This window comes from Rhipicephalus microplus, chromosome X (genome assembly GCF_043290135.1).
Source record: "Rhipicephalus microplus isolate Deutch F79 chromosome X, USDA_Rmic, whole genome shotgun sequence".
NCBI classification, from domain to species: domain Eukaryota; kingdom Metazoa; phylum Arthropoda; class Arachnida; order Ixodida; family Ixodidae; genus Rhipicephalus; species Rhipicephalus microplus.
In genome coordinates this window covers 479,432,889-479,459,681 of record NC_134710.1, presented here as the reverse complement: position 1 = coordinate 479,459,681, position 26,793 = coordinate 479,432,889, and the positions used below count along the sequence as shown (strand labels likewise).

General features: G+C 44.0%; 1 protein-coding gene across 4 annotated transcripts in view; it reads right to left on the bottom strand.

Moving 5' to 3' along the window:
* The window catches only part of LOC119160794 (serine/threonine-protein phosphatase 2B catalytic subunit 2), a 124,580-nt gene that overhangs the window by 66,404 nt on the left and 31,383 nt on the right, over positions 1 to 26,793 (bottom strand). For all 4 annotated transcript variants that reach the window (XM_037413031.2, XM_037413032.2, XM_037413033.2 and 1 more), the window contains exons 3-4: positions 23,786 to 23,910; positions 23,458 to 23,715 (exon numbers count right to left, since the gene is read on the bottom strand). In XM_037413031.2, the coding sequence (XP_037268928.1) occupies positions 23,458 to 23,715; positions 23,786 to 23,910 (383 nt within the window). The remainder of the gene's footprint in view (positions 1 to 23,457; positions 23,716 to 23,785; positions 23,911 to 26,793) is intronic.

The following is a 26,793-nucleotide window of genomic DNA, read 5'->3' as shown; positions in this document are numbered from 1 at the left end:
AACTAGTCCAACGTCCGAGTATCGCCTCTGTGCCATCAGTCTACGCTGAGCTTTACATTGACTTTGATGAAGTGCCGAACAAACCTACGCGCTCTTAGTGGGAATCCAGCTTTCTCGCGTGATCACTACAATGCAGGTGCTCTTTCTATCGTCATCAGTCGGAAAACAGAACGTTTTGACTAGCATATAAAATTAATTAGGGCATTTAGGCTGCATCCTGGCTTGGCACAACTGTGCTCGAGTTGCCAGCACTTTATCAGAATAATTTTTTCCGCATGAAACATCAGAGCACAAGCAGTCGCGGCAAGAACCAGGCAAAAACCACGCAAGAACAAGCCAAACCGGAAGTTTCCAGGGAGGTTTTCTGGTGAACGCACAATGTTGCTAGAGACTGGCAGGCTCTGGCGAAGCCGTCTAGTCTCAGGACTGATCTTAGGTAAAATTTAAGAATTAATAAAAGCTCATTTCAGTAGTTTAACCACTGCAACAGAATGGATCGTGCTACCTAGCCATGGCTTCAAGGCATCCTGGCTCTCCTGTGCACTCAACAGCGCTATTTTGAAGTGTCGGGAGTCACCTCATTGCTTGGGTGTGCTTACAAGTGCCATCTCTGAAGCCCGACACAAACAGCGGATAGCCTCACAGCTGCCCTACGGTTTTATGCACCGGATGATATGTGGAAAGAAGGACGCTCAGGAGCTCGGATGTCGGGTGGCACATGCTGCAAGGGTTTTAAGTAGCCAGGAAGCGGAGATCTACTTGGCAGCATAAACCGCTCGAATCACATCGTGGTACGACGCATATAGGGCGTTGCTCAGTCATTTAGCCCAAGAGCTTTTGACATAAACTAGTTTTATTATTCAATTCTACAGTGCATCATTATAGAGCATGGCGTCAGAGATTTGAACAGCGATACCGCATATCGCCAAGTAATCGTTCGTCAAAAACTTTAGCCATGACAGAAAGCAACTCAAAATGACCAGTGCATTCAAGTAACTGCCTCAAGCCTTCAGCTTTATTGCAGAGGAATGGAGTGCTTGGTAGTGAAAATGGGAGCGATTCTGAACTGCTCTACGTCATGGGTGACAAAGTTGAAGACGTCCTCACGGCATCAACGCGAAGAAGTATGCCAAATAATTGAGCCTTTTGACAGTCACTTCGTCATCAAGAGAAAATATTCTATCAAAGAGCACTCTTCGAATTTCCTCATCCAAGACAAAAAATTAACCAATGACAGACTTCATTGCAGCTCTGCACACTTTAGCCGAGCGGTGTGACTGTGACTTAAAGGATGAATTAATCCGCGACACGACTGTCACCGGCGTGCATGACCAAAAATTGTCAAGGACACTTCAACTTGAACGAGACTTCACATTGATTGCTTGGTATTTTGCACCAAGCACTTTGAAGAAGTCCTCAAGCATCGACCGCATATTCATGATGCCACTACAGCTATTGCCAACGCCCACATTAGAAGTTCTGCAAAACAAGCTCTTCAATGCTATCAGGTTTAAATTGTGGTAGCTGTTCCTCATTCAAAGATATAGAGGGGGGGGGGGGGGGGCAAGTGAAGCATGGCATGAGCATACCTGATGTACTACTATACTTTCTGTATGGGTTGCAGCCATTCAGGCTGAATCAGTGTGGCATCTTGCATGTTATTTCCAGTGCTTGTCAGACCACAGTACAGCCCTACGAAAGGACCTTCTCGCTTTGATCGAAATGTGGGTCAGACATTTTTATCCCCAAAATGTGGGATTCCCGATATCGAAATTGCACATGGTCCAGCGAACCACCTTTAGTTTGCCAACATGAACTACAAGCTTTTTTTTTCTAGATGATACAGATTTTTGTAAAAATTGTATGACAGTAAGGTTCTTGCCATTTTCGCACACGAGATTGTTGTACAGGCAAAACTTTGCTGCAGCTGAAATGACAGAGTCCTAAGTAGTAAAAATGTTATTTACCTCATAATTATTGACTAGAGGGCAGTTTAAATTAGAAAGTAGTAATGCATGGCAATTCATGGCATAATCATTTCATTGAAATCATTATGGTTGCTTTATTGTCTAAAAAAATGACAGCATATCCAAGGGATGAATGATCGAGAGTAGGGCGAAGCCGAGTCTGCACGCTGCTGCCACGCCGCTTCGGCCTTCCAATATACTGCAGGGTCCTCGCGCCTCTTCGCAGCATGCTTCTGCCTCGCGCGCCTACACGTCGGGAGTGCTAGCCACCGCCGCCTCCCAGTGCGCCCGCCTCCCAGTGCGCCCGCCTCCCAGTGCGCCCGCCTCCCAGCAGCCTTGCCCCATTCTCCGTCGCCGTGTGCCTGAATGCACGCGTGCCAAACCGGCGCTATTGTTGTACTATAGAGTGCCCCCTGGCGTACTGCGCCGCCAAAGAACACGTGATCGTCCCTCTCTTTCCTTTCGTGCGTGTGACGTTAATGTCAATCCTTTCCTACAAGTAACGCCCTCTATGGCCGCTTCAAGATTTAACAAGGGGCGGTTACCCACAACGGGGACACACAAGCCACGCCATAAGAAGCTTTGCCCCTAAAACTATTTCCCAGTAATGCATCGAGCTGAGCTAGTTGGTGCTGACTGAATCCTTCCATATTACTAACGAACAAGCACATGAACTACAGATAAAGGAACAGGACAACTGCTAAGAACTCTGCATTTCAATCGTGCCCATAGCAAATGTTTCTAAAGTGCCCATAGCAAATGTTTCTCAATTGTTCTTTCTCTTTGTCATTTGCAAAACGCATTTGCCTCAACTCTGTATGTACATCGAGAAAGCTGGATAGTCACTCGCCTGCCGCTAGTTCGCGCCTATAGTCGGTGGCAACTTAACAATAAATATAAAGCTCCGCCCACAAGGCCGCATCGCCCTTATTTTCCATGCCTCCGCGCTACAAAAAAAGTAGTTCCCAAACAAGGACAATAATTTTCCGTATAGAACCATTATCTTGCAATCCTTCATTGATTGATTAAGATAAAGAAACAAAAGCTCGGTAAGAAAACTTGTGAGGGCACGGAGTTCAGCGCCAGCTTTGCAATATATCTGTTTATATCGCACAGCCTACCACGCTTATCTCGGAGTACACAAAGAAGCCATGTACATATCTCGGAGGAGACGTTTTGGTACCTATCGTGGTACTAGTGGTACTAAAACAAACGATGCCACAATTAAAGTGAAGTCTAAAATAGAAGAATCCTTTATCGATTTCAAAAAACGACACGGTGGCGCAAATCAAATTTTATAAGGTCATTTGCCATTTCCCTCTTTTACGAAACTTTTGCTGCCAGGTTTCTTCGCTATTTGCTGTAACTATGGCAACTATGACTCAAAGCGATGAATGGATAAGTGATACGAGATTGACTTCGTGAATTTTAGTTCTTGTGCGGCTGTAAATACCGATACACGTCATCTTGTTTGAGGTAAACGCCAATGCTTCATTTGACCTCCTCTTTGAAATAAAAGCGCGTAGCGCACATTGTGTTTAACAGTAACAGTCATAGAATACATTCTCGTTAAGTTAATGCCAAGGCAATATACGTAGTTAAATGACGGTGACTAAAAGCTCCAGGCGAATTTTTATACTTTTGCTTTGACAACTTGCACTCGATGTTTTAGCATTACCCCGTCAGCCCTTGAATACCATATTTACTGACATAATAGGCGCACTTTTTTTTTTCAGAAAATCCAGCTCGAAGTTATGCATGCACCAATTACGCGGGGTAAAATTTTCGAAAAATTTTTAGACTCGATTCTTGCACTTTAAATCTGCACATTTGTCAAGTAAAAGGCGACTATCGTTTACCAATTAATTCAGCATAAAGAAACATGCCTACATCCCTTTTAATGAACAAGCTCGAGCCATCAACTGCACATATACTAAAAATTTACTTAAACAAAAGTCATAGGTGTTCCTCCTTTTCTCTATTCGGAGTCGCAGTCTGAAAGCACACATTCATCCTCCCCGAGCAGGGATTCCTTTTCAGTGCCCGAATCATCCGCACCCCACAACATGTCATTCTCACTCGCATCCAGTGCGTTTGAGATACCTGTCTTCTTGAAGCTTTTCCTGGCGACTTCGTCGGAGATCGCCTGCCAAACTTCCACGATCCAAGCGCACAGCATTTCCACAGGCGGTCTCTTAATCTTTCCACCTGGAGTCAGCTAATGTCGTCCTCCGGCCATCCAGGTGGTGTACAGCCTTCAAACATTGTCCTTGAAAGGCTTATTCAAGGACAGGTACAAAGGCTGCAGTATCGATGCGAGGTCGCCCGGAATCGCAGCCAGATCTGTGCGCAGCTCCTTTAGCTCAACTCGTACGCGGCCTGCTCGGTGCCCACGAAAACTGTCCAGGACAACATGGACGGGAACAAGAGACCACCCGGCCGCCGACCACAGACTATTTTCACCCAATCCACCATGAGTTCCGCGCTCATCCAGCCTTTTTCTTGGACTGACGTAGATGCCTTGAGGGAAATTTGCCTTTGGCAGCGTCTTGCGTTTAAAAACAACGTAAGACGGTAGCTTGCATCTATCCGCTGTCACTGCCAGCATTACGGTGCATTGTTTCTCAATGCCAGACGTTCAGACAATGACACTTTACCTTTCTCATCCATTGTAGTGTTCCGCGGCATATCAAAGCAAAGGAGGGTCCATTAGCATTGCCAATCTGGGACAAAATGAAGTCTTTCTACTGTCGGAGCTTTCTAAAGAAACAGTGAAAGTCCACCACTTTGTCCTAATATGCTGCGGGCAAGCGCTGGCACAGGGTGGTTCGCCTTCGCAGTGCGAGGTCATGGCACCGCATAAAAAGAGTTGTCCATCCAGAGCTGGCTTTGAACTCCTTTGCTTCGATGCGCTGCGCTCAGGCTATTCTGCACGCCTCAGTCTACACAATATCCAATGACACAGCATACCTGTCTTGCCGTAGCTCCCGTATATGCCGGACCAGTTGCTTTTCGACGTTCGGACACCTGCCGGCCTTGGCACCGCAGAAAGCCCGTCGAGTCTTCTTCGCCGCCTTAAGTTTTTCTTCTTGATCCCTTCAGTACCCAATACTGGTTTCTACAACACCGAAATGCCTGCTTGGAGCCCGGTTGCCGTGCTGTAGCCCGTGCTGCACTGCCTTCAGTTTAAATCCAGCCGTGTAGCTTGCGTACTGCCCCATGCTGGAACCAATGCTGAATACACAACTACAAGACCCATACACCGCTCGCAAAATGGGTTTTCTTTTTCTTTGATGGTGGTGATGGCGATCGAGCCCCCGGCGTTGTACACGTGACCTCCAAGGAGCGTGGCAATTTGAGAGGTATCGCTAATTGATGGAACAGCCGTTTTTTTTCGCTCATAGACGCTTTTTTTTTCAAGTTTTATTTTGACAAACACGTTAATTAGGTCGTTACATTTCGATTTTTTTTTATTTGCTCGTCTATTTGTCTTCTTTTTTTCTTCAGGGTACGGGGACCGTGTTCCAACTGTACCACTGGGGGTAGAATCGTTTCTGATCACGGCCAAGTTCGCTCCTATGCGTTCGCGCACTCATTGTGCTCATCTACTCTACCGCGTCTAAGCCAGCATTTCTTAACCATCCCGCATTAACAGGCAGAAGACCACAAAATAACGCTGGTCAACAAAGCAACGCCGCTCGCGTGCATGGGGGCTGGGCTTGTTCGGGCACGTCATGCGAACGTCACCTCTTGGTCGGATGCCGGAGAGTTTGGGGAAGAGATTTGGTTTGCGAAGGCTACGCGGAGGAGCGGCAAGGGCTTCGAGATCGCCTCCTCTCACCCTCGTTTCCCGCCGCTTCAAAAAACCTGTTTTCTCCGCTCGTAATGAACGGATTCGAAAAATTTTTGTGGCAAAACGTTCCTTATCAGACACCAAACAACTTCCACTGTCTAACTAAAATTCGGTATGGGGCCTGGTGAGTGGCCCTTTAAAGAACACCAGGCGGTGAAAATTTCCAGAGCCCTCCACTACGGCGTATCTCATAATCATATGGTGGTTTTGAGATGTTCAACCCCACATATAAATCAAATTGTTGGACCTCTCAGCATAATACCTCTCTTGACTAGAGCCGAAATTCGCATGTTGTTCGTCACTATTCCCCTGTTAAGAGCATTTCCATGAAATGTATGATGGCTATTCGCTTTGCCTACATTTTATACAGAGATTTAGAAGTGCCCAAGCTCTTCCTGTTGATGTACATGTCAACCACCTCTGCACAACTGCACTAATGCAGAAAAACAAATAGTCCCATAACGTATTAATTTTAGTTCTTGGAGTGTTACTTTATTTCGACAATAAAAAGAGCTTTCATGAAAAATTCGTTAAACATTTTCTTTCAATTTACAACATACTATCGTAAAGCCAGAGTAGGGGCCGGATGGTTGTACATAGTATGAACTTTATGTGGCTTACAAGAAAACAAAAACAATAAAGAAAGAATGACACAAGACAACACAAGTTCGATATGTTCCATGTCTTTTTTTTTTTTTCCTACATCAATTTTGTTTTCTAGTTCATAAAACAGAGCGCACAGAACACAGGACAGAAAGGACAAGCACTCACGACAAGCTTATTAGCCTTAATTTAGTTTAATCTTCCCTCAGTTTACATAATCATTTATACAGAAGCAGCAAGCCCACAAAATATACACCAAAAATAAACAGAAGCAGGATCATATACAGAAGTGGTGACATAAAACACTGAAGGAATATTGCACCAATAAATATGCTACCTGCAGGATGAAGTTCTAGCAGCGCGCGCGCACACTAATTCCCATAGGCATCTGCATAGGGAGACAGCGGGGCAAGACGGGGGGGGGGGAGGGGGGGGGAGTGTGCAAAGCCATCCCCATACATTGACAGTTAGGGTGGGGGCGGTGCGACAAACCTTTGCTCCCACCCGCAATCACAAACACGCCTATGCATCCCCTCCGAAACACACATTCAAAGCTTTTTGCAGTAAAACCTCGTTATGCATGCATATACGTTGAAAACGTGGCTAACTGTGCACTAAACGTAGCATGCATTAACCACTAAAAACCAATTTACATCTCTTCACGTACGCCATCGCCGCTAAAAAAGGAATACAGTGACAGCAAATATTGTCAAAAGCGCCCACCACAAAGCCATTTCTTTCTCTTAGCCAAATTTTAGAAATAATTGGCACTTTCGCACGGCCGTCCGATGGGGTGAGCTGGCCACATCAAGGAGCATTTCAGAACTACTGCAGAGCTCGGGCTACACAGCCGACGGCAGCAACTGGCAACGGACATAAGCGGCTGGCCGCGATATATGTGTGTCATGATCTAATACTTGGCGAAAGCAGACCCAGCTTTTTTTGAGACACGGTAAGGCCGCAGGGAGCTGATCGTCTACTGGCTGGTTGCACACACCTACTTGGCGTACACACCGTGCCAAGTACGTGATAGCTTTCTCGCACACACATGCGGCGAGAAAGCTATCACGTTAACGAGATAGTGCGAGCTTTATGCAAGCGATGCTCTAGCAGTCCTCACAGCGGACTACGGCGCATTTAGGTTGTCGCCCTATGAAAGTGTGCAGTAAGGGTTATAACATCACAATGGTTGCTGTCTCAATGTCTGCAATCCACAACATCAACTCTTCGACAGCGAGCTACTTTCCTTTCTGCAGAGCGGTGCATGCTAAACACGGTCCCTTACAATGATCGAGGCGACAGCGATTGGCACCCCTGCACGCTCAGGTAGTCGCCAGCTATTAAAGGCACGCAGAAGGCTTAAAGCGACCTAAGCCACACACGTAAGGTTTTTATCGGTGATGTCATACTGGTGCGCTTTTTGGTGGTCGCCACATAGCCTTTGTTCTTTGTCAGTGTGGTTACCAGAAAAGGCAATGCCGCAATTGCACGTAAGTGGGAATAATTGATCTGTCGATTTTGTGCTTTCGCACCTGCGCAACTGCACGTAAATGCAGCAGCGCACGTGTACAAAATGGCAACCATCACGTAATATCCACTGATATGCGTGCTGTCAACATTACTTTCGGTTCCAAAACCACTTTGTGGCACAGCTATGGTGCAAATCAGACAAAAAAGACCCTCTGGGAGCAGTATTGCATAGTAATTTCTAGTTGGCATAGGTTTATCAAAAGAGACCGGATTATAGGCAAATGCCTATTTTGTTCCTTGCATTCCTATTGAGCCATTTTCATATAGGAGCATGAATCAGAGGTTAAGAAGGGCTTTTGTGATGTTTTTATAGTGCCAATAAATACCTATTTTGAGTGTTAATGCCTAAATGCCTATAATAAGCCTATAAATGCCTATTTTCCAAATCATTGCCTATATGAGCGCTATTTAAGCCCAAATTTCGTTTTCGAGCGTGGTGTGAAACCGTTATTCATGTAAAAAAGGCAACATTGATATTTCCAAACACTATAATGTTCAACGAAGACAAAGCTGACATGCTGCGAGCGATTGGAGGAGGAGGTGCATGAGGAGTTCAAAAGACGCTATTTCTGCAGCCCTAAGTGGAAGCACGTCTCAGCGTCTGCAGGAGAAGGAGAAGAGAGAATTAAGGATGGATAAGAAAATAAAAATGACATCTATAGCCGAGGACACGGCGACGGCCTTCTACAGACAGCTGTCCAGTGCCCTCAAGGAACTGAAAAACCGCCCTGAAGACCTGGGTGTTGCGGTGGGAAAGGAACAACAGGTTTTTTTCGGGCAGCCGTGGGTAGCTTGATCGGTACTAAGTGGTGGCGAAAGTCGCCAAATCTTTCTACTTTACACAGAAAAGCCCGAGACAGGTGCCGGCATGTTTACAATCAGCAGTGTATTTAGCATACATTCACCATATGCTTGAATACGCATGTTCCGTATGAGATCCCTTGTCATATGTCTCTAAGTGACAAACATGAGAAAATACAGAACAGGGCTTCAAGGTTTGTCCTAAGCCATTACATAAAAATGACAGCTGTAACAATAGGAAAAATAAAGCAGGATGGAAATTACTATCATCACGGCGAAGTGAACTGCAGTTAAAGCTCCTAGGTCAAGCTTTCAATGCTAAACCTCACATTCGAAAATAAGTACCTAAACAGTCCTCTTTGCACAATCGTAATTAAGAATTCAGAATGTCGTATCAGTTATATTTTTTCTATTATTCATTTTTTAATAGTTTCATTACAGAATGAAATGGCTTATAAAAATAACAAAGTGTGTTGTGTCAATGAAAGCGTGTTTTCTTTGACATTGTAACCCATCTGCGTCAGCGCCTTCGGGTAAAAAATGTGATGTGAATGCGGCTTTTGTTTTGTTTGCAATTTACTTTTCAAGCGTCCCTCTCTGATGACACAACAAGTTGCAGTTAAGACACCAATTCTTGCGTGCTCAATGAAAATTGTTCTACCACGGTGATTTTTCAAATTGGTTCGCTATGAGTCACCAAAGCATGAGGCTAAGAAGCAAGCTTGAATCCCTTGCCTCTCGTCCCATATAGCAATCGCGAGCCTCACTCCTTCCCTGTTCTTTTTGGTATCGGGGCTGGAGAATAAATGCATAAATGCAAAAACCAATAACAGTCACATAACATCAATATTCTTGATATGTAGGGTCTAACGTCCCAAAACTACCATCTGATTACGAGAAACACTAGTGGAGGGCTCTGAACATTTCAACCCCCTGGGGTTCCTTACCGTGCATCCAAATCTGAGCAAACGGGCCTACAGCACTTTCGCCTCCAGCAAAAATGCAGCCGCGGCAGCCGGGATTCGATCCCGCGACCTGCGGGTCAGTAGCAGAGTACCTTGGCCACTACACAACCACGACGGGGCTAACATCAATAATCTTTTCTTCGCATAAAAATTCACCGAGCTCTCTCAACTCGTCGACGCCACAATGTGCTGCTAAGTCTTACGCCTTTTCAGTGAATGCAGAGAGGGGTCGATCAACGATTACGACTTCCACGGAAAAGTAGCAATGCCTTCGCGGATAAGGATAAAAAAATATAAAAGGTGAGGTGGCGGCAGGCAATGAATGTGCCATAACGACCTTGCCTGTAAACTGACTACAGTAATCTGCAGCTATGTCCTTAGTTGTGCGTTTGGATTGACAGTGGTACAAGTGCGCCATGCCACCGCTCGCAAATTTGCCACCGCATCATGCAAGATCACTTTGAAGTGCACGTGTTCGCTGCTGCTTAGCGGCGTGAACAGTGGGAAACATTGATGCACTGAGAGCAAGCGTTCAATGAATGTTTTATTAGGTGACAACTGAAAAGCATCAGATGCATCTTGCACATTACTCGCAAAATGCTAGTCTTCACCACGTCAAATGAATAGGCTGCTTATTGCAGCTGTGCATGGTTTGGGGTGAAGCAGGCATGAAGGATGCCCAAACAGGCACACCCCCCCCCCCTCCCCAATGGCAGTGACAGGGCAAGCATAGTTGGTGTGCGGCATGCAACTAGCTAGAGACTTCACCACACTTTAACGAAACAGTGCCGATTCATAGAAAATTACATTTATTTCACTCATGTGCACGCAGCAGGCTTCACTTCACCATGTGAAAAGGTTTAACGTGTCACAGGAAGGGTTGCCGACACTTTTTAATGAATTTGAGCAAAAAAAAAAACTTGGTTGCTTAGAGAACATCTTCAGGGTATTCTATTACAGAAAACTACTGATATGCGAGCATTTTTGGCAGCACTTTAGACTTTGTTGTAAACGGGTCTGACTATAGATCAAATGTAACCTGAACAGGACTGGGAAAATATGTTCCTGTTAACGGAGTGTGATAGGACGAACAGCTTATCCTGGTTTCAGCTTTATATATTACAAACTGTTGCACATTTCGTCGCGAAATTTTGTGTACTCAATAAGAGAGCTTGTTGCCTTCAGTCTATGCAATTTCAACCCTATAGCTTCTTCCACCTGTTTCTGGTTGTGGGACGAGATTTAGACTAACGCACAAAATTAAATGTACCTTTTCCCAGAGACGAAAAAGTCTGACTATAAAACTTGGCACGCTTGTTGATTGGTACTAACCCCTACCTGTGATAAGAGGCTGCAACGTCTATCTGAAGAAATACTGTCCTCACTTGTCACAGACCATGAAAAAGACTTTCCTATTAATTTTTTACTTAATAAAAATTAAACAATTGTGAAGTTTTGCATTCAGACTATTTGGAAAAAATTTAGCTACAATCTGATAAAATTCCAGCACGATCAGTCAGAAAATATTTTGAGAAAAAGGCACATAAAGCACAACTTTATGTGTAAAAACAAGCACAGAATGTGCTTCTAATGAACAGCAATGACTACATTACAAATTTTCAATTGAAAAATTGAAAATTCCAGAAAGAAGTGAACATTTTCAATTGATCTAATTACAGTAGAACCACGATCATGCGACTTTCAGGGGACCACGCAAAACAGTCGTATAATCGAAAAACTAAGATTATAGGCAGTGACACTCAGCCTTGTCCAAACACGGATACGAACTGCCTGAATAAGCCCACGGCACGACTTTGTGTCTCTGCAAAAAAGGTGGATGCAATTGTTCTTCCCAGTGGCAACTGTGGAAGCATTACTTTGTTGGAGGCCGTGCAAGTGAGTTATTCTCAACTCGAAAAAAAAAAAAAAATCAAGTCCAACCGACAAACAGAGCCCGAACATTACCTGCAAACAAAACCAAACTGCGTTGCCAACAACCTCCCGTCAGAAGAGTCAGTCGCAGTGTCATCGGCACATCGCTATCACATGATGGCAATAAACTACTATTTAGCATAGAATGCCTTCGTGCACGACTAAGCTGTGCGCATTGCCATTTGTTGGCTGGAAGTGCAGCTAGTGATGTCGCACTGTTATGAACGTTAACGTCAAGTAATTTTGCAGGGTGAAAACAGCAGAGTTGCGCCCTTACGCGTGCGCAAGCCTATGACTGCAAGTGCAAGAAAGGCACGAGCTCAGCTGTATGTTGACCAGGAAAACTTTCCACGGACCAAACACAAAAATATCAACTCTTTGGCCGGCTAAAGCCACTGTGTGGATAGAGCTTGACTACGTAACGACCCCGGATACATACGCACACGATCGAGGCTATATAGAAGCGCATGAACTTCCAAGAGAATAAATTTTCCATTCCGAGAAGACATCCTATTTCATACTCTACTTCTCCAATCGTCAATCTAGGGGAAAGCAAGTTCATATTTTGCGCTCGGGAATATTGGGACAACGCTTGATTCAAGTAAAGGCGATTTTTCTTTCGGACGGAGACAAAGTCATCGTAAGATGTGGTGTTGGCGTAAAACTACACCTTAGGACCAAGGTTTTTAATGCATTACTTCCATGGGGATTTTGCCGGGACCAAACCGGTGCATCGTAAAATGTGGGTTGTCGCGAAACAGGAGGTCGCATGATCGAAGTTCCATTGCACGGTTTTTGTTTTTTTTTATGAATACACACAGAAAGACTGATGGAGAGGAGACAGTGCATCTAATAGGAGGCACGGTCTTTGGTGTCATTTTTAAATGGCTTGGAGCCCTCCTACGTGCTCGCCAATCCAGAGTGTTACTATATTTTCATTATAAACTCCAAAGATTTTTCTCGACACTGCACTGTAGAAAAAATACAAAATGCCGCACATGAAACAGGCTGCACTATCCACTGCCCAAAAGAAAAGGTAGTATGGTACCAACATAGCCAACTTGGCCTTATTAACCCTTTGAGAGTAGATTTTTTTCATCCCAAAAATGTGTGCTTTTTGTTGCTGAACTTAATTCTTCAGATGAATCTCTAAGAAAAAAATTACATAGAGTTTGTAAGTAACAGCAAGATAAATTCTAATGAAAAACCTACATGACAGTTAAATTTTGCATTGAAATATTTATAACTCACAAACTTACAATATTATCTGCATGAAGTGGCATTAAGTAGAAACATGGCAGGAGAAAAGCCCCTCTTGATCCAGTCAGCATCGTCTCGCCCCGCACACTTTAAGATGTCGCCCACTCACCAACACAGAACTCTTGACCTTTTTATGGGTTTATTATTTTGCACCACATAACGAAAATTATGCCTGCAGAATATCTAAATATCGTGCGTAGAAATAGTATGAAGCAATTTTCATAAGTGGGGTTTAACATCTCGAAACCACCATATATGAGAGACAGTGTAGTGGAGGGCTCCGAAAATTTCGACCATCTGGGGTTTTTTTTTTTAATGTGCACCCAAATCTGAGCCCATGGAGCCTAGATCATTTTTCGTCGGAATCAAAAATGCAGCCCCCACAGCCGGGATTTAATCCCGCGATCTGCGGGTCAGCAGCCGAGTACCTTAGCCTCTAGACCACCGCGGCGGAGCCAATTTTCACCGAAATATGAACATTTAAAAAAAATGTGGGACGTGTGTGTCCTATTGACCCGTGAAGCATCTTACATGTCCCTTTGTCTCGTGAGGGCACTAAGCTGCAGTCCTTTTGTTACGATATGTAGGGTTCAACGTCCTTAAACCACCATGATTATGAGAGACGCCGTAGTGGAGGGCTCCGAAATTTTCGACCACCTGGGGTTCTTTAACGTGCACCCAATTCTGAGCACACGGGCCTACAACATTTCCGCCTCCATGGGAAATGCAGTTGCCGCAGCCGAGATTTGATCCCGCGATCTGCGGGTCAGCAGCAGAGTACCTTAGCCACTAGACCACCGCGGCGGGGCTCAGCAGTCCTTTTGTAAAATTTCTTCCATGAAAAGACCAGATGAAAGCAGTACAGAGGGACACTTCAACTGTGCAAAGAGAAATTTGTGGTGGACTTCATTTCCCGATGTGGTATCATACACAATCTGCGCCTCCGCCTGCTGTGTTGAGTCCATTGGCTCTGTCTTAGGTCTTTGCATACACTAGCTTTTTTAGCTTCTTTCTGTCTCTATGGTTGGTGTAGATAAGCATGAACACTACAGTTATGTCTGAATTTCCATCCATATAGGAAATCTTGGTCATGAATCGCGGCCCACCAAATCGACGTGCCACTGAATGCACTGAATCCTAAAAGTGCGTTTACAACTGCTGCACGAGATTCGTTAACTCTATTCAGGCCTGACATATTAGCTTTTCTCATAGACCTTGTATACCTGTGTTCTGCCTAAAGCATCAATGTTGTCGTTCTTTTCTTTTAGCCTTCAATTTCAAAAGAAACATCTTGCCGCAGCTTTTGGTCTGATTGCTATTTCTGTTGTAGTGGTTAAAGAAAGGATAAGTTCTGAATTTTAGTGAAGTGTTTTGTGAAGTAATAGTGCCCATAAAACTTGAAAAACAGTTATACATGCATGTTATGTAGTTGGTCAAGGGAAGGAATAGCTTTTTTTTTTTTTAATGCAAAGCATCTCTAGCTCAGGCCTACACCCCGCGGCGTCGGCAGCGTCCGCACTCACACTAAGAATGCGTGACTCTCCTCTTTCCCTCTCTGCACGTTACTCTCTCCACTTCTCTCTTACCACCTGCTTGCACTTGCTCCCCCTTTCTGTCATCTAGGCATCCCTCCCAGCAAAGTTTAACACCCCCATTGTGTACGGGGGTCCCCTCCCCCCTTTCCAACGCTCCTCTCTCTTGCTTTGGAATGCCGATGCAGGCAGCGTCTGCTAGCGAGTTTCTTCATTGAAAAAATCAACTGCTCGCACCGCACAACCACTCACTGGCCACCTTGTATATGTAGGCACTGGACCTTGACCTTCAAAGTAGTGCCGGTGGGAGGTTTCTCCTGTGCATTGTCAAACAATTAAAATTCGCAGCTTGCACATTAACTAAAAGCGGACTGCGGATCTCTCTGTCCAATCAGAGTCTTCTGTCTTTAACTATCCCACTAGCAGTGAACGCCATCTTCCAGTAGCAAACACTGGTATAACACTGCGTGCTTTAAGCCTCCTTAAGTTTCTCTCCTGCGCAACGCCGCAACGAGCGACAGCATCAAAGTCACCGCCACTGTAAGTGTTAGCACCCGCTGCTTTGCATCTACACATGGTTCCTTTTAAAGGGAGATGGCGCAATTTTTTTTCATGTGCACTTCCAACACGGCTTTTGGTCAATATACTGGCCCCACTTTAAAACTAAATGCATAGTTGCATGCTAAAATTACCACTAACATGATCCAGAGAACGATCAAATACCATAAATCTAGAACTTGAGCTATCTCGCATGCAATGGACACCAGTTTTTAAAGGGCCACTCACCAGGCCCCATACCGAATTTTAGTTAGATAGTTGAAGTTGTTGGGTGTCCGATGAGGAACATTTTGCCACAAAAATTTTTCGTATTGGTTTATTAGGAGCGGAGAAAACGGGTTTTTTGAAGCGGCGCAAAACGAGGATGACAGGAGGCGAGCTCAGAATCCTTGCCGCTCCTCCGCGTAGCCTTTTAAAGCCAAATCTCTTCCCCACGCTCTCCAGCATTCGACCATGAGGTGACGTGTGCATGACGTGCCCAAACAAGTCCAACCCCCGAGCACGCGAGCAGCGTTGCTTTGTTGACCAGCGTTATTTTGTGGTCTTCTGCCTGTTTCTGCGGGATGGTTAAGAAACGCTGGCTTAGACGCGGTAGAGTAGATGAGCACAATAAGTGTGCGAACGCGTAGGAGCGTTCCACGGCAGTCGTCTGCTCAATGCGCTGAACGCGGGGACACAAACGCATGCGAAACGCTGGCACACTAGCCCGGCAGCTCGTAGCATTTCACGGAAAAAAATGAAAGAAAAACGCGCACAATTTTTATTGCGTCTCATTATTTCGGCGCGGCTATGGCGTAGTGGTTAGAGCATCCGCCTCGCATGCAAGAGGTCCGTGGCTAGAAACCAGGCGCCGCGCAGTTCCCAACCGGATTAAAAAAAAAAATCCGCGTGGTGATGGGACTGCATTAAGAGGCCTGGGGTGCAGCCTCACCGGTAACCACCGCCGCTAACACACTCACCAGAGGAGGATTGGCCACCCTGGTGCAGTATCTGGCCACTACCTCCCACACGCATACGTGAAATAACTCGCGGCCCTCAGTCTACAGCAGCTGCGAAGCAACTGACCATGGCGGCGGTCAGATCTGCGACGCAGCAGAGCGTGCTAAGAATCTCTGGATCCGGACAGGCCGCCATTGGAAGCTGAACTTGGCAACGTTTAACGCTAGAACTTTATCTAGTGAGGGAAGTCTAGCTGTACTATTCGAGGAGCTAGAGGGCGTTAAATGGGATATAATAGGGCTCAGTGAGGTTAGGAGGATGGATGAGGCCTATACGGTGCTATAGAATGGGCACGTCCTTTGCTATCGGGGCTTGGCAGACAGAAGAGAACTGGGAGTGGGGTTCCCGATTCACAGAAACATAGCTGGCAACATAGAGGAATACTATAGCAATAATGAAAGGGTGGTAGGTATCGTAATTAAACTGAATAAAAGATACAAGATGAAGGTAGTACAGGCTTACGCGCCTACATCCAGTCATGATGACGCTTCAGTTGAAAGCTTCTATGAAGACGTCGAATCGGCAATAAGTAAGGTAAAAACACAGTATACTATAGTGATGGGCGACTTTAATGCAAAGGTAGGGAAGAAGCAGGCTGTAGACCAAGCAGTAGGAGATTATGGCATTGGTATTAGAAACGCCAGAGGAGAGCTAGTAGTAGAATTCGCAGAACGCAATAATTTACGGATTTTGAATACCTTCTACCGAAAACGAGAAAACCGCAAGTGGACATGGAAGAGCCCTAATGGCGAAAATAAGAACGAAATAGACTTCATAATGAGTGCACACCCTGGAATCGTGCAGGATGTGGAAGTGATTGGCAAGGTACGATGCAGTGACCATAGAATGGTACGGTCTCGAATTCACCTAGACTTGAAGAAGGAACGACAGAAACTGATACGCAAGAAGCCAATCAATCAGCTAGAACTGAGAGGGAAAGTACAGGAATTCAAAGTGTCGCTGCAGAACAGGTACTCTGCTCTTAGTGAGGAAACCAACCTTAGCGTGAATTTAATGAATGATAATCTGACGAGTATCATTACGGAGTGTGCAGTGGAAGTTGGAGGCAGGGTGGTTAGACAGGACACTGGCAAGCTTTCCCAGGAAACGAAGAACCTAATTAAGAAGCGCCAAATCATGAAAGTGTCAAGTACAACAGACAAAATAGAACTAGCAGAGCTTTCGAAGTTGCTTAATAGACGTAAGGTATGCGATGTAAGAAGGTATAACATGGAGAGAATTGAACACGCTCTGAAAAACGGAGGAAGCGTCAAAGCAGTGAAGAGGAAACTTGGGATACGCAAAAGTCGGATGTATGCACTAAGGGACAAAGAAGGCAAAATAACTACCAATATGGATAGGATAGTTAAAATAGCGGAGGAGTTTTACAGAGATCTGTACAGTAGCCGAGACAACCACGACCTTAATACTATAAGAACTAGCAGTAACCCAGATTACACCCCACCAGTAATGATAGAAGAAGTCAGAAAACCTTTGGAGAGCATGCAAAGAGGCAAAGCTGCTGGTGAGGATCAGGTAACATCAGATCTGCTGAAAGATGGAGGACAGATTGTGTTAGAAAAACTAGCCACCCTATTTACGAGGTGTCTCTTGACGGGAAAAGTACCAGAGTCTTGGAAGAACGCTAACATCATCTTAATACATAAGAAAGGAGATGACAAGGACTTGAAAAATTACAGGCAGATCAGCTTGCTCTGTGTAGTATACAAGCTATTTAGCAAGGTAATTGCTAACAGAGTAAAGAAAACATTACAAGCAGGATTTCGAACAGGCTACTCAACAATCGACCACATTCATACTATCAATCAGGTAATAGAGAAATGCTCAGAGTATAACCACCCACTATACATAGCCTTCATAGATTACAAGAAGGCGTTTGATTCAGTAGAAATATCAGCCATCATGCAGACACTGCGGAATCAGGGCGTAGATGAAGTATATATAAACATTCTGGAAGAAATCTACAGGGGATGAACTGCTACCATAGTGCTTCATAAAGAAAACAACAGAATACCAATCAAGAAGGGTGCAAGGCAGGGGGACACGATCTCCCCAACGCTATTTACCGCGTGCTTACAGGAGGTTTTCAGAAGCCTAGAATGGGAAAAGTTGGAGATAAGAGTTATAGGAGAATACCTTAGTAACCTGTGCTTCGCCGATGACATTGCATTGCTGAGTAACTCAGGGGACGAATTGCAACTCATGATTACGGAGTTAGACAAGGAGAGCAGAAAGGTGGGTCTTAAAATTAATCTGCAGAAAACGAAAGTAATGTACAACAACCTCGGAAAGGAGCAGCGCTTCGAGATAGGTAATAGTGCACTTGAAGTTGTAAAAGACTGTGTCTACTTACGGCAGTTAATAACCGCAGAGCCGAACCACGAGATTGAAGTAACTAGAAGAATAAGAATGGGGTGGAGCACATTCAGCAAGCACTCTCAAATTACGACACGTAGATTGCCACTATCCCTCAAGAGGAAGGTATATAACAGCTGTATCTTGCCGGTACTTAGCTACGGAGCAGAAACCTGGAGACTTACAAAGAGGGTTCAGCTTAAATTGAGGACGACGCAGCGAGCAATGGAAAGAAAAATGGTAGGTGTAACCTCAAGAGACAAGAAGAGAGCAGAGTGGATTAGGGTACAAACAGGGGTTAAGGATATCATAGTTGAAATAAAGAAGAAGAAATGGACACGAGCCGGACATGTAGCGCGTAGACAGGATAACCGCTGGTCATTAAGGGTAACAAACTAGATTCCCAGAGAAGGGAAGCGGGTTAGGGGGAGACAGAAGGTTAGGTGGGCAGAGGAGATTAAGAAGTTTGTGGGTATAAATTGGCAGCAGCAAGCACAGGACCGGGTTAACTGGCGGAACATGGGAGAAGCCTTTGTCCTGCAGTGGACGTAGTCAGGCTGATGATGATGATTTATTTCAAGTTTTATTAATCTCTTAAAGCAACAAATACATAAACTACGCATGTTGTGTTAAATATTTTTTGCCATGTCACGTGGTATACTATTGACGTCAGAGCAGAGTCGTCTACGTAGAGGACCAACGTCATTGCATTGCTGTGTACGTAGGGCGATTCCTACGCCCAAGTTATGCCCTCATTCTCTAGGCGTGCGCCGGCAGATGGGAGAGGGAGCAGCGTTAATCTTGAAATTTGATGCATTTCCGCGGTGCGTAGCGTTGCAAATTTTGGCAGACGTGATCATGAACGCCTCGTCTACGCTTTGCGCTTGTCAGCTAAAAATTGTCAAATCTGGTGAGTGGCCCTTTAAAAATAATTCGCAAACAAAATGAATTAGAACTGAATGTATCACCATGCATCGCAAATGTGCCAAATACATTTTCCTGGCTTCCTCAATGTTTGTCATTTACTGTAATAGAAACTCATAAAGCTGATGGCAATGAGAAGCGCTGGAGAAAGCTTTTGCTGAAAAAAAAGTGGGACACCTTCATCCAATTATCCCTGATATCAGCTGCACTTCTTACATGAACAGCTCAGATTCAACAATTTATATGTATCCTACTACACCGGAAGAAATATGCGGCTTGTTAAAAAAGTTAAAAAGCAACAGTGCCTGTGGTGTAGATGAATTGAAGGCAGTTCCTCTTAAAGTAGTCGCTCATGCTATCTGTTTACCTCTATCGCACATATGCAATCTTATTCTAAGCTCTGGAACGTTTCCCAACGAACTGAAGATTGCAAAGGTATCAGTTATTTTTAAAGGAGGAGATAAAAACGATCTCGGTAACTATAGGCCAATCTCTGTTTTACCTATGTTTTCCAAGGTTATTGAAGAAGCTATAAACTTCAGGCTTACTAATTTTTTTCAGCAAAAAAACATTATCGTAAAAAATCAATATGGTTTCCAAAAGAAAAAATCCACAGAAATGGCATTACTCGATATTAAAGATAAAATAGTTGACAACATAGAAAAAAAACTATTCACGGTAGGGCTTTTCCTTGACTTTAAAAAAGCATTTGATTCCGTTAAGCATGATGTTTTACTGCTCAAACTATCCAGATACGGTGTCAGAGGTATAGCTCTAGACATTGTAAAAAGTTACCTAGAAAACCGTGTGCAATACACCAATATTGGTAATGCGAAATCTGAATTCGGTAAAATTACATGCGGCGTGCCACAAGGGTCAATCCTTGGCCCACTCTTGTTTATTATGTACATAAATGATATAGTTAACATACCTCTTACACCTGACATTATTTTGTACGCCGATGACACGAATGTATTCTTCTCTGGGCCAGATATTGACGACCTTATGTTGAAAGCGAATATTTGGCTACAAAACTTATCTACATGGCTTAGGGCCAACAGGTTAAATCTAAATGCTAAAAAAACAAAATTTGTTGTTTTTAGACCTCGTAACAAAACATACATTAGTAAGAATATTATTAGCTTTCAGGGACAGCCTATCGAACGCGTTGCGTCTCTTAAATTTCTCGGTGTCTTTTTTCACGAATATTTAGATTGGTCTGTGCATATAAATTACTTGCGAAAAAACATCTCTCGAGCAGTTGGCATACTATGCACGTTGCGCAGCCTATTACCAGTATGGTTAAAAAGACAGATTTATTACGCAACCATACATTCGCACCTTCACTATTGTCTTCTGATTTGGGGAACGACGACAAAAACTAACCTCAAAAATTTATATCTATTACAAAAACGAGCTGTGCGATTAATTGAACTTCTACCTTTTCGTTCGCACACAGCCCCTTTTTTCGAAAAACATAGACTGCTAGTCATTAATAATATCCGATATAAAAAATTAGCAATGATTATATATCGTGAAGTTAAATCTAATCGAATTGAATTTTTCAGGAAGTATCACGAGCGTAACCACAGTCATAATTTACGACATATTAGTTTCAAGAAAGACACGCTTCGTACAAATTACGGTACACAAAAACTAACTTACCAAATTCCCCACTTTCTTAATGAACACCCCACTGTGATGGCATTAATTGAACAAAGTTCCTCCATTTATGTTTTCAAAAAGAAGATACACACATTCCTTCTAAAAACTCAAACAGATTCTCATACCTCTTTCGATTCATTTTATTTTATGTAACTTTTATGTGCTGCTGTGACTTTATGAATTTTTTTTTTGCTTTTGTCTGCCTGTTTGTTGTGCGTAAATAGTCTCTTATTATTTCTTTATGTGCTAATTCATAATTGCTGTTCATTTCTTTGTTAATACTGGCTTGATGTAAAAAAAAAAATTGTAAATGTTTTTTGATATTGTATGTATCTCAATTTCTCAATTTTTGTACTGCTATATATAACCTGTTTATGTATGTGTGTACATAGGGGGTTGGCGCTTTGTCAGGCTTTCTTTGCCTTTACGCCGATCCCCTAGGCAAACTGTGTACACGGGTTGTCTGAAATTAAATCAATAAAAAAAAAAAAAAAAAAAAGCGTTACCTCTATCTCCTCATATGACGAGCTGACATTTGCTGAATCGAATTCTGATTTAGCCGTCAAGCAGTGATTCAGCAGAATTGCTGCTGGACTTATTTGCAGCAGAGAAACCGTCACGCACTTCCATTCACTAACTGGGCAGTGATGAAAACTGTACTTGTGAGCACATCCAAAAAATGAAAACAAGGCCAAAACTTATAATAATCTGTCTTATAGCCAATGAGACAAAAACGGTTTTTGCGAGTCCCCAGAACGGGAGACGCAATCCCAGTGGCAGCGTTTGTGTCAGTCTGCACCCGCACGGAAACAGGCGTAATCGTGTACCGGGAAGAGGTAAGAGAGACAGCAACAAATGTGTCACCTTTTCAAAGATTCAACTAAATAACTATCAATTTTGCATGCATAACAAGCAGGAACCGGCTGAGGAACGAAACTAACCGACATACCACTGCAGAAACGCATGTATTTTATGCATTCCCGCAGCGTGGAGTCATGTGTCAAGCAAGAAAAGTGCTGGAAAATGTGCACATTTTAAACATACAGGCAATGATGTATACAGTGCAGTCCACTTATAACGATATCGAGAAAACCTAAAAATATGATCGTTATAACCGGTGATCGTTATATCTGGACTGCCGCCAAAAAATCGTCGCCGGACGTACCTTTTGTAGCTCCAGGCTTCATTTTGCTATTTTCACCAATTAATAAATATTGTAGATAGTAGGATGTCAAAAACAAGACTTTATTTCTTACTCCGAAGAACGCATCACGGGTTCGCTGAGGAAGAGAGACTGACCGACGGCGGGGTGGGAGCAGTGGGAGGAAGAAAGCACAGCCAGAGGTACACAGCCGGAATGCCAACGAGGCCCCGCCCCCATGCCGCCGCGCCGCTTTGCTTTTCGCTTTTTTTATTTTCTCTCTCTTTCCCGCTTTCGTTCGGCAAGCTACGAGTAGCTTGCCGGCTTGCCGTTGTAGAAGGCGGGGAGCCGCGGAGCGCGGCGCTTTGCTTTTCGCATTTTTTTTTTTAATTCTCTCAGCCTCTCCGCGGTCGACGCGCGGCGAGGCGCAAAACGTGACACAGCTGGCGCCATCTGTAGCGCGTCGCGCCAACTCGCGATGCTCTCCTCGGCTTTTTGAACGGCCGGGACGCGCTGCCGGCGCTGTCCTGCAGTGGCGGCAGATACGTACTCGCCTACGCTAACTTTTCGTCTTGTCTCGGCATAGTTCGTTTCAGAAGAACTTATCAATCTAAATGTTACGATTATTCTGCATGAAACATGCCGTCCACGGCAAACTTTTCATCGTTGTATCCGATATGCGGTGGATAACATATCGTTATATATGGTTTTTTTCCCCATAGCCCCAATGCATAAAATGAGACTGTTAAGTCGACCCATCGTTTTAACCGATATATCGTTATATGTGGTATCGTTATAAGTGGACTGCACTGTATGTACGTCCTTGACCCTTAGAAGGTTAATGAAACCTAATCTTGATGGTAGAAAGAGCAGAAGTATCTGCCCGTTCTATCATGTTGCATACTCTCAGAATAGCACAACCACACAAATAAAACTAGTGGCAATCACGAAATGGTGAAAGTGTCACCGCAAACCAGCACATAACACCACGACTGCTATATGAAAGCCACAGAACTGCCCAAATGTGAATGTTCCCACTACTGCACGCCCTACCTACAACACAGAGAAGTGCTACTTAAATTTACAGTGTATTTTAGCCATCCACCATACATCCTGGCACATAAACCCATCTCTCAAAACTTAATGTAAGCAAAGAAATTTGCACCATAAACAAGCTTTCTATAAATTTAACCAACCAGCTGCAGTATCGATTCCCATACACTCATTTCGAACCAGTCTACAGAGAAGCATGCTTATGGTAGTGCGCCAGTGAAAATGCTTCTGCGTTTGTGCTCATGAACACAGAAAACAAAGGTAATTTGAGAGCATAATCAAAACTGCCAGCACGCACCTTCTTAATGTCGTCGAGGTTGTGGATCTCTGGAGAGAGCCCCCCGTGGACGCAGAGAAACTGTTGGTTCATGAGGGCAGCCAAGGGCAGGCAGTCAAATGCCTCCATACAGGCATCATACACACGCTCTGAATACTTTATCTTGCACTCAGTCTTGAAGGTGAAGTACTCGGTTAGGTGCCTACACTCGTGGTTGCCACGTAGCAGGAATAAAGTGTTAGAGTAGCAGATCTTCAGGGCCCAGAGGTAGAGCACACACTGCAGCAGAGCCAAAGAAGGTACGCACGCTGAGACTAAACAGCCAAGCTAAGTGGTCACACACACTTACCTCAATGCTGAAGTACCCCCGATCAACATAGTCCCCAAGGAAGAGGTACTTGGTAGTGGCAGGTGGGCCGCCCACCTCGAACAGCTTCATCAGGTCATAGAACTGGCCATGGATGTCGCCACAAACTGCCGAACAGTACAAACACCACCTTCTCAAACCCATTTAACAACTACTGAACAGGAAGTTACAGTACTTTGATGAAATACCCATTGCCCCGAGTTCTTCAAAACAAGGTTCGCAAGCCTCTGCCAGCTAAGTTTCAAAAATATTGCACCAGTGGTAGGCAGTGGCACGAAAAAAAAAAGTTCTACCAATGTTTGTGCAGGACACAGGCTTTATAAAAATACCACTGGTATGAAACAGTACGCCTACGGCCATGTTTTTCTACACAGTGAGATTGCAAGTTGGGCCAGATGGTTGGGTTACAGAGCAACACTAGACAAGAACAAAATGTGTTGCTCATTTCTTTTTGTCCTTTACCTTGCACTGTAACCAAGTTCAATTTACGCACGCTGGATCAATACGGTGAGGCACCGTAGCGGAAGGGTTCAGAAATTATGACCACCTGAGGTTTCTTAAATGTCACCCAAGCCCAAACCCTTCTTCCTTGAAATGCAGCAGCCAGGGTTCCAACCCACAACCTTCGGGTCAGTCATCAAGCAGCACAACCATCGCGGTATACCCAGAACTTACAAGCATTCACTTGCGCAACCATCCCTTAATTGTAAGAGCAGTTTACTTTTTTTCTACTGCAATACAATTGCATAGACAGCAGCTTACGAACTTGTTAGCTGTCCTAGGCTTACAGCACAGCCTACTGCAATCGCTGAAAAGATCTACACCTCCTCAAGCTCTTTGTGGATGTATATCAAGACCTAGAAAATCGTGCATTTCCATATTGAAGAATGTACGTGTGAGCCTGTACATGTAAGCACAGCTGCTGCAGCTATCGCATTTTCAATGCCGCTCAGGGGCTGAATGCACCGGTCATCAGGCTGCCTTCGTCGGCACAAAAACACATTGGTGACACGCATGCTTCTTAGGGTCGCTGTCATGTTGGCCACACTCATACAATATGCAAGTTTTGTCAGCTCCACAAACCACCTGGCCGTACCAAACGTGGTTTGAAGGCACGCTCTCTCTGAACATGCACTGCAAGTGCATGCACAGAGGTGATCAGCCCAAGATTGATGGAAGAGCTTCCCCATACAGTATATTTAAATGAAAGGGATAGTCAGGTTCACCCTTATTTTGGACACATCCACAGCTGTTTACTTTAACACAATATGTGCTCATTGCTTCCTAGCAACGAAATACTTCTGAACTAAAATAGAAATGTTACTATGACGAACGCTAACTGTACCAGTGGTATACATTTCATTTGCAGCAGTTCATGCCACTCCCAACTTCACACAGAGGCAAGAAAAATGCAAAGAGATGGTGAGAATTTGCTAGAACAGCGCCCGGCCATGCTTTAACTCTTGGACAGACAAAAGCTGCAATTAGCAAACAACTCTTTTGCTTTGCCAGCTCTCTTTTTGCACCGCTGCAGTGCTGTTTCCACAATTTCCCACAGTATTCGTCTACCGACCTCGCTTACACAAGTTCATGCAGAAGAACATGCTTCACAAAGCCAAACAAGTGCCCAGATACTGCAAAGCAGGGAAACACCATAAAAATTCTGGACTTTCGCATGCGAAAGCCTCCCTATTAAATTTGTTAACATGAGGTTCTTTGAGACCTCCAATGCACCAACCACTAAAATGTTTGTATTTCGAACAATCCTGTGAAAACATTGTCCTGCCTTGAAGTTTACTTAGCTCTAGATCACCTTAACCGCACAAATATTAAGAGCTGAATGAGGTGTAGTTTTTGGAATGCAGTAATGATTTAGGTTAGATAATTTTGTAAGCACAAAATACAAGTGTAAATACACAAAGGTTGGTCTAATATCCCCTTCAGGCAAGAATTTATGATGAACAGTCTAAGTATGCATCAATTCACTTACAATAGTTTCAAGGCACTGTAATATTACATTCTAAGAAAGGAAATGAAGTAATTTGTTTCATGTGAGTGTCAGTAATTAACAGTAAAAATTATGTTCAAATACTACATTATTCCCCATGAAAAGGTTTGTGAATAGGGGTTATCGAGTCAGCGTTTCGACAAGCAGACTTGTCTTCCTGAAGGCTAGCGTGTCTACATTTGGTACCCTCTCCTCCATCCAAACAAACGAGAGAGAGAGGGCCACATTGGATGTGTAAGAGGGGGGAGGAATCGCTGCTTTCAGAAGTTAACAATGGTAGGTTTGAAATTTTGAGACTGACAGCTTTACTCTCGTTTTTCTTTGCATATGTACCATACCCAATAGATTCAAGGGCCCCTTTAAAAACATTTATACCCACTGGCTGTATGTAGTGTTTTAAACTTGTGAATAAGGTATAACTATATTTTCTGTCTCTTGCGGATCGGAAGCTTGACTAGATGTGCCCTGCTGCTACATAAAAATGTTGTGCCACTGCTTTCGGTAATTTTTTTGCCGTGCCCGAGTGACGACCGCTTAATCTAACATTAAGAGGTTGTCCCTGTTTCGCAAATGTACTGTTTATGACAATATGAACATTCTATCATGTAGATAACGCTTGTGCTAGTGCAGGTAAACATAGATTTTATATGGTGGACATAATCATTCACAGTGCTTTTAACTATCACGTCAACATAAAAGGTGTTTGCAAGTCTTGCATCTTGGATGGGAGCAACGTAGCACTGAAAAAGTCAGTTCTGTTCTCGCTTTGAGAAAGACAGATCCAATGCCCCCCCCCCCCCCTCCTCTTTAGTTTTTTTTCATTGCCAGCTTCCATCTTCCCCTTCCTGTCTTTTTTTTTGGGGGGGGGGGGGGGGGATTTCCACTAATCCCAAGTCACTCATGTTTCACTTCAACATAAGAAAAAAATTATGGGCTCCACATATGTGCACAATTTATTTTTGGTTACATTCGTTTTGAGAAA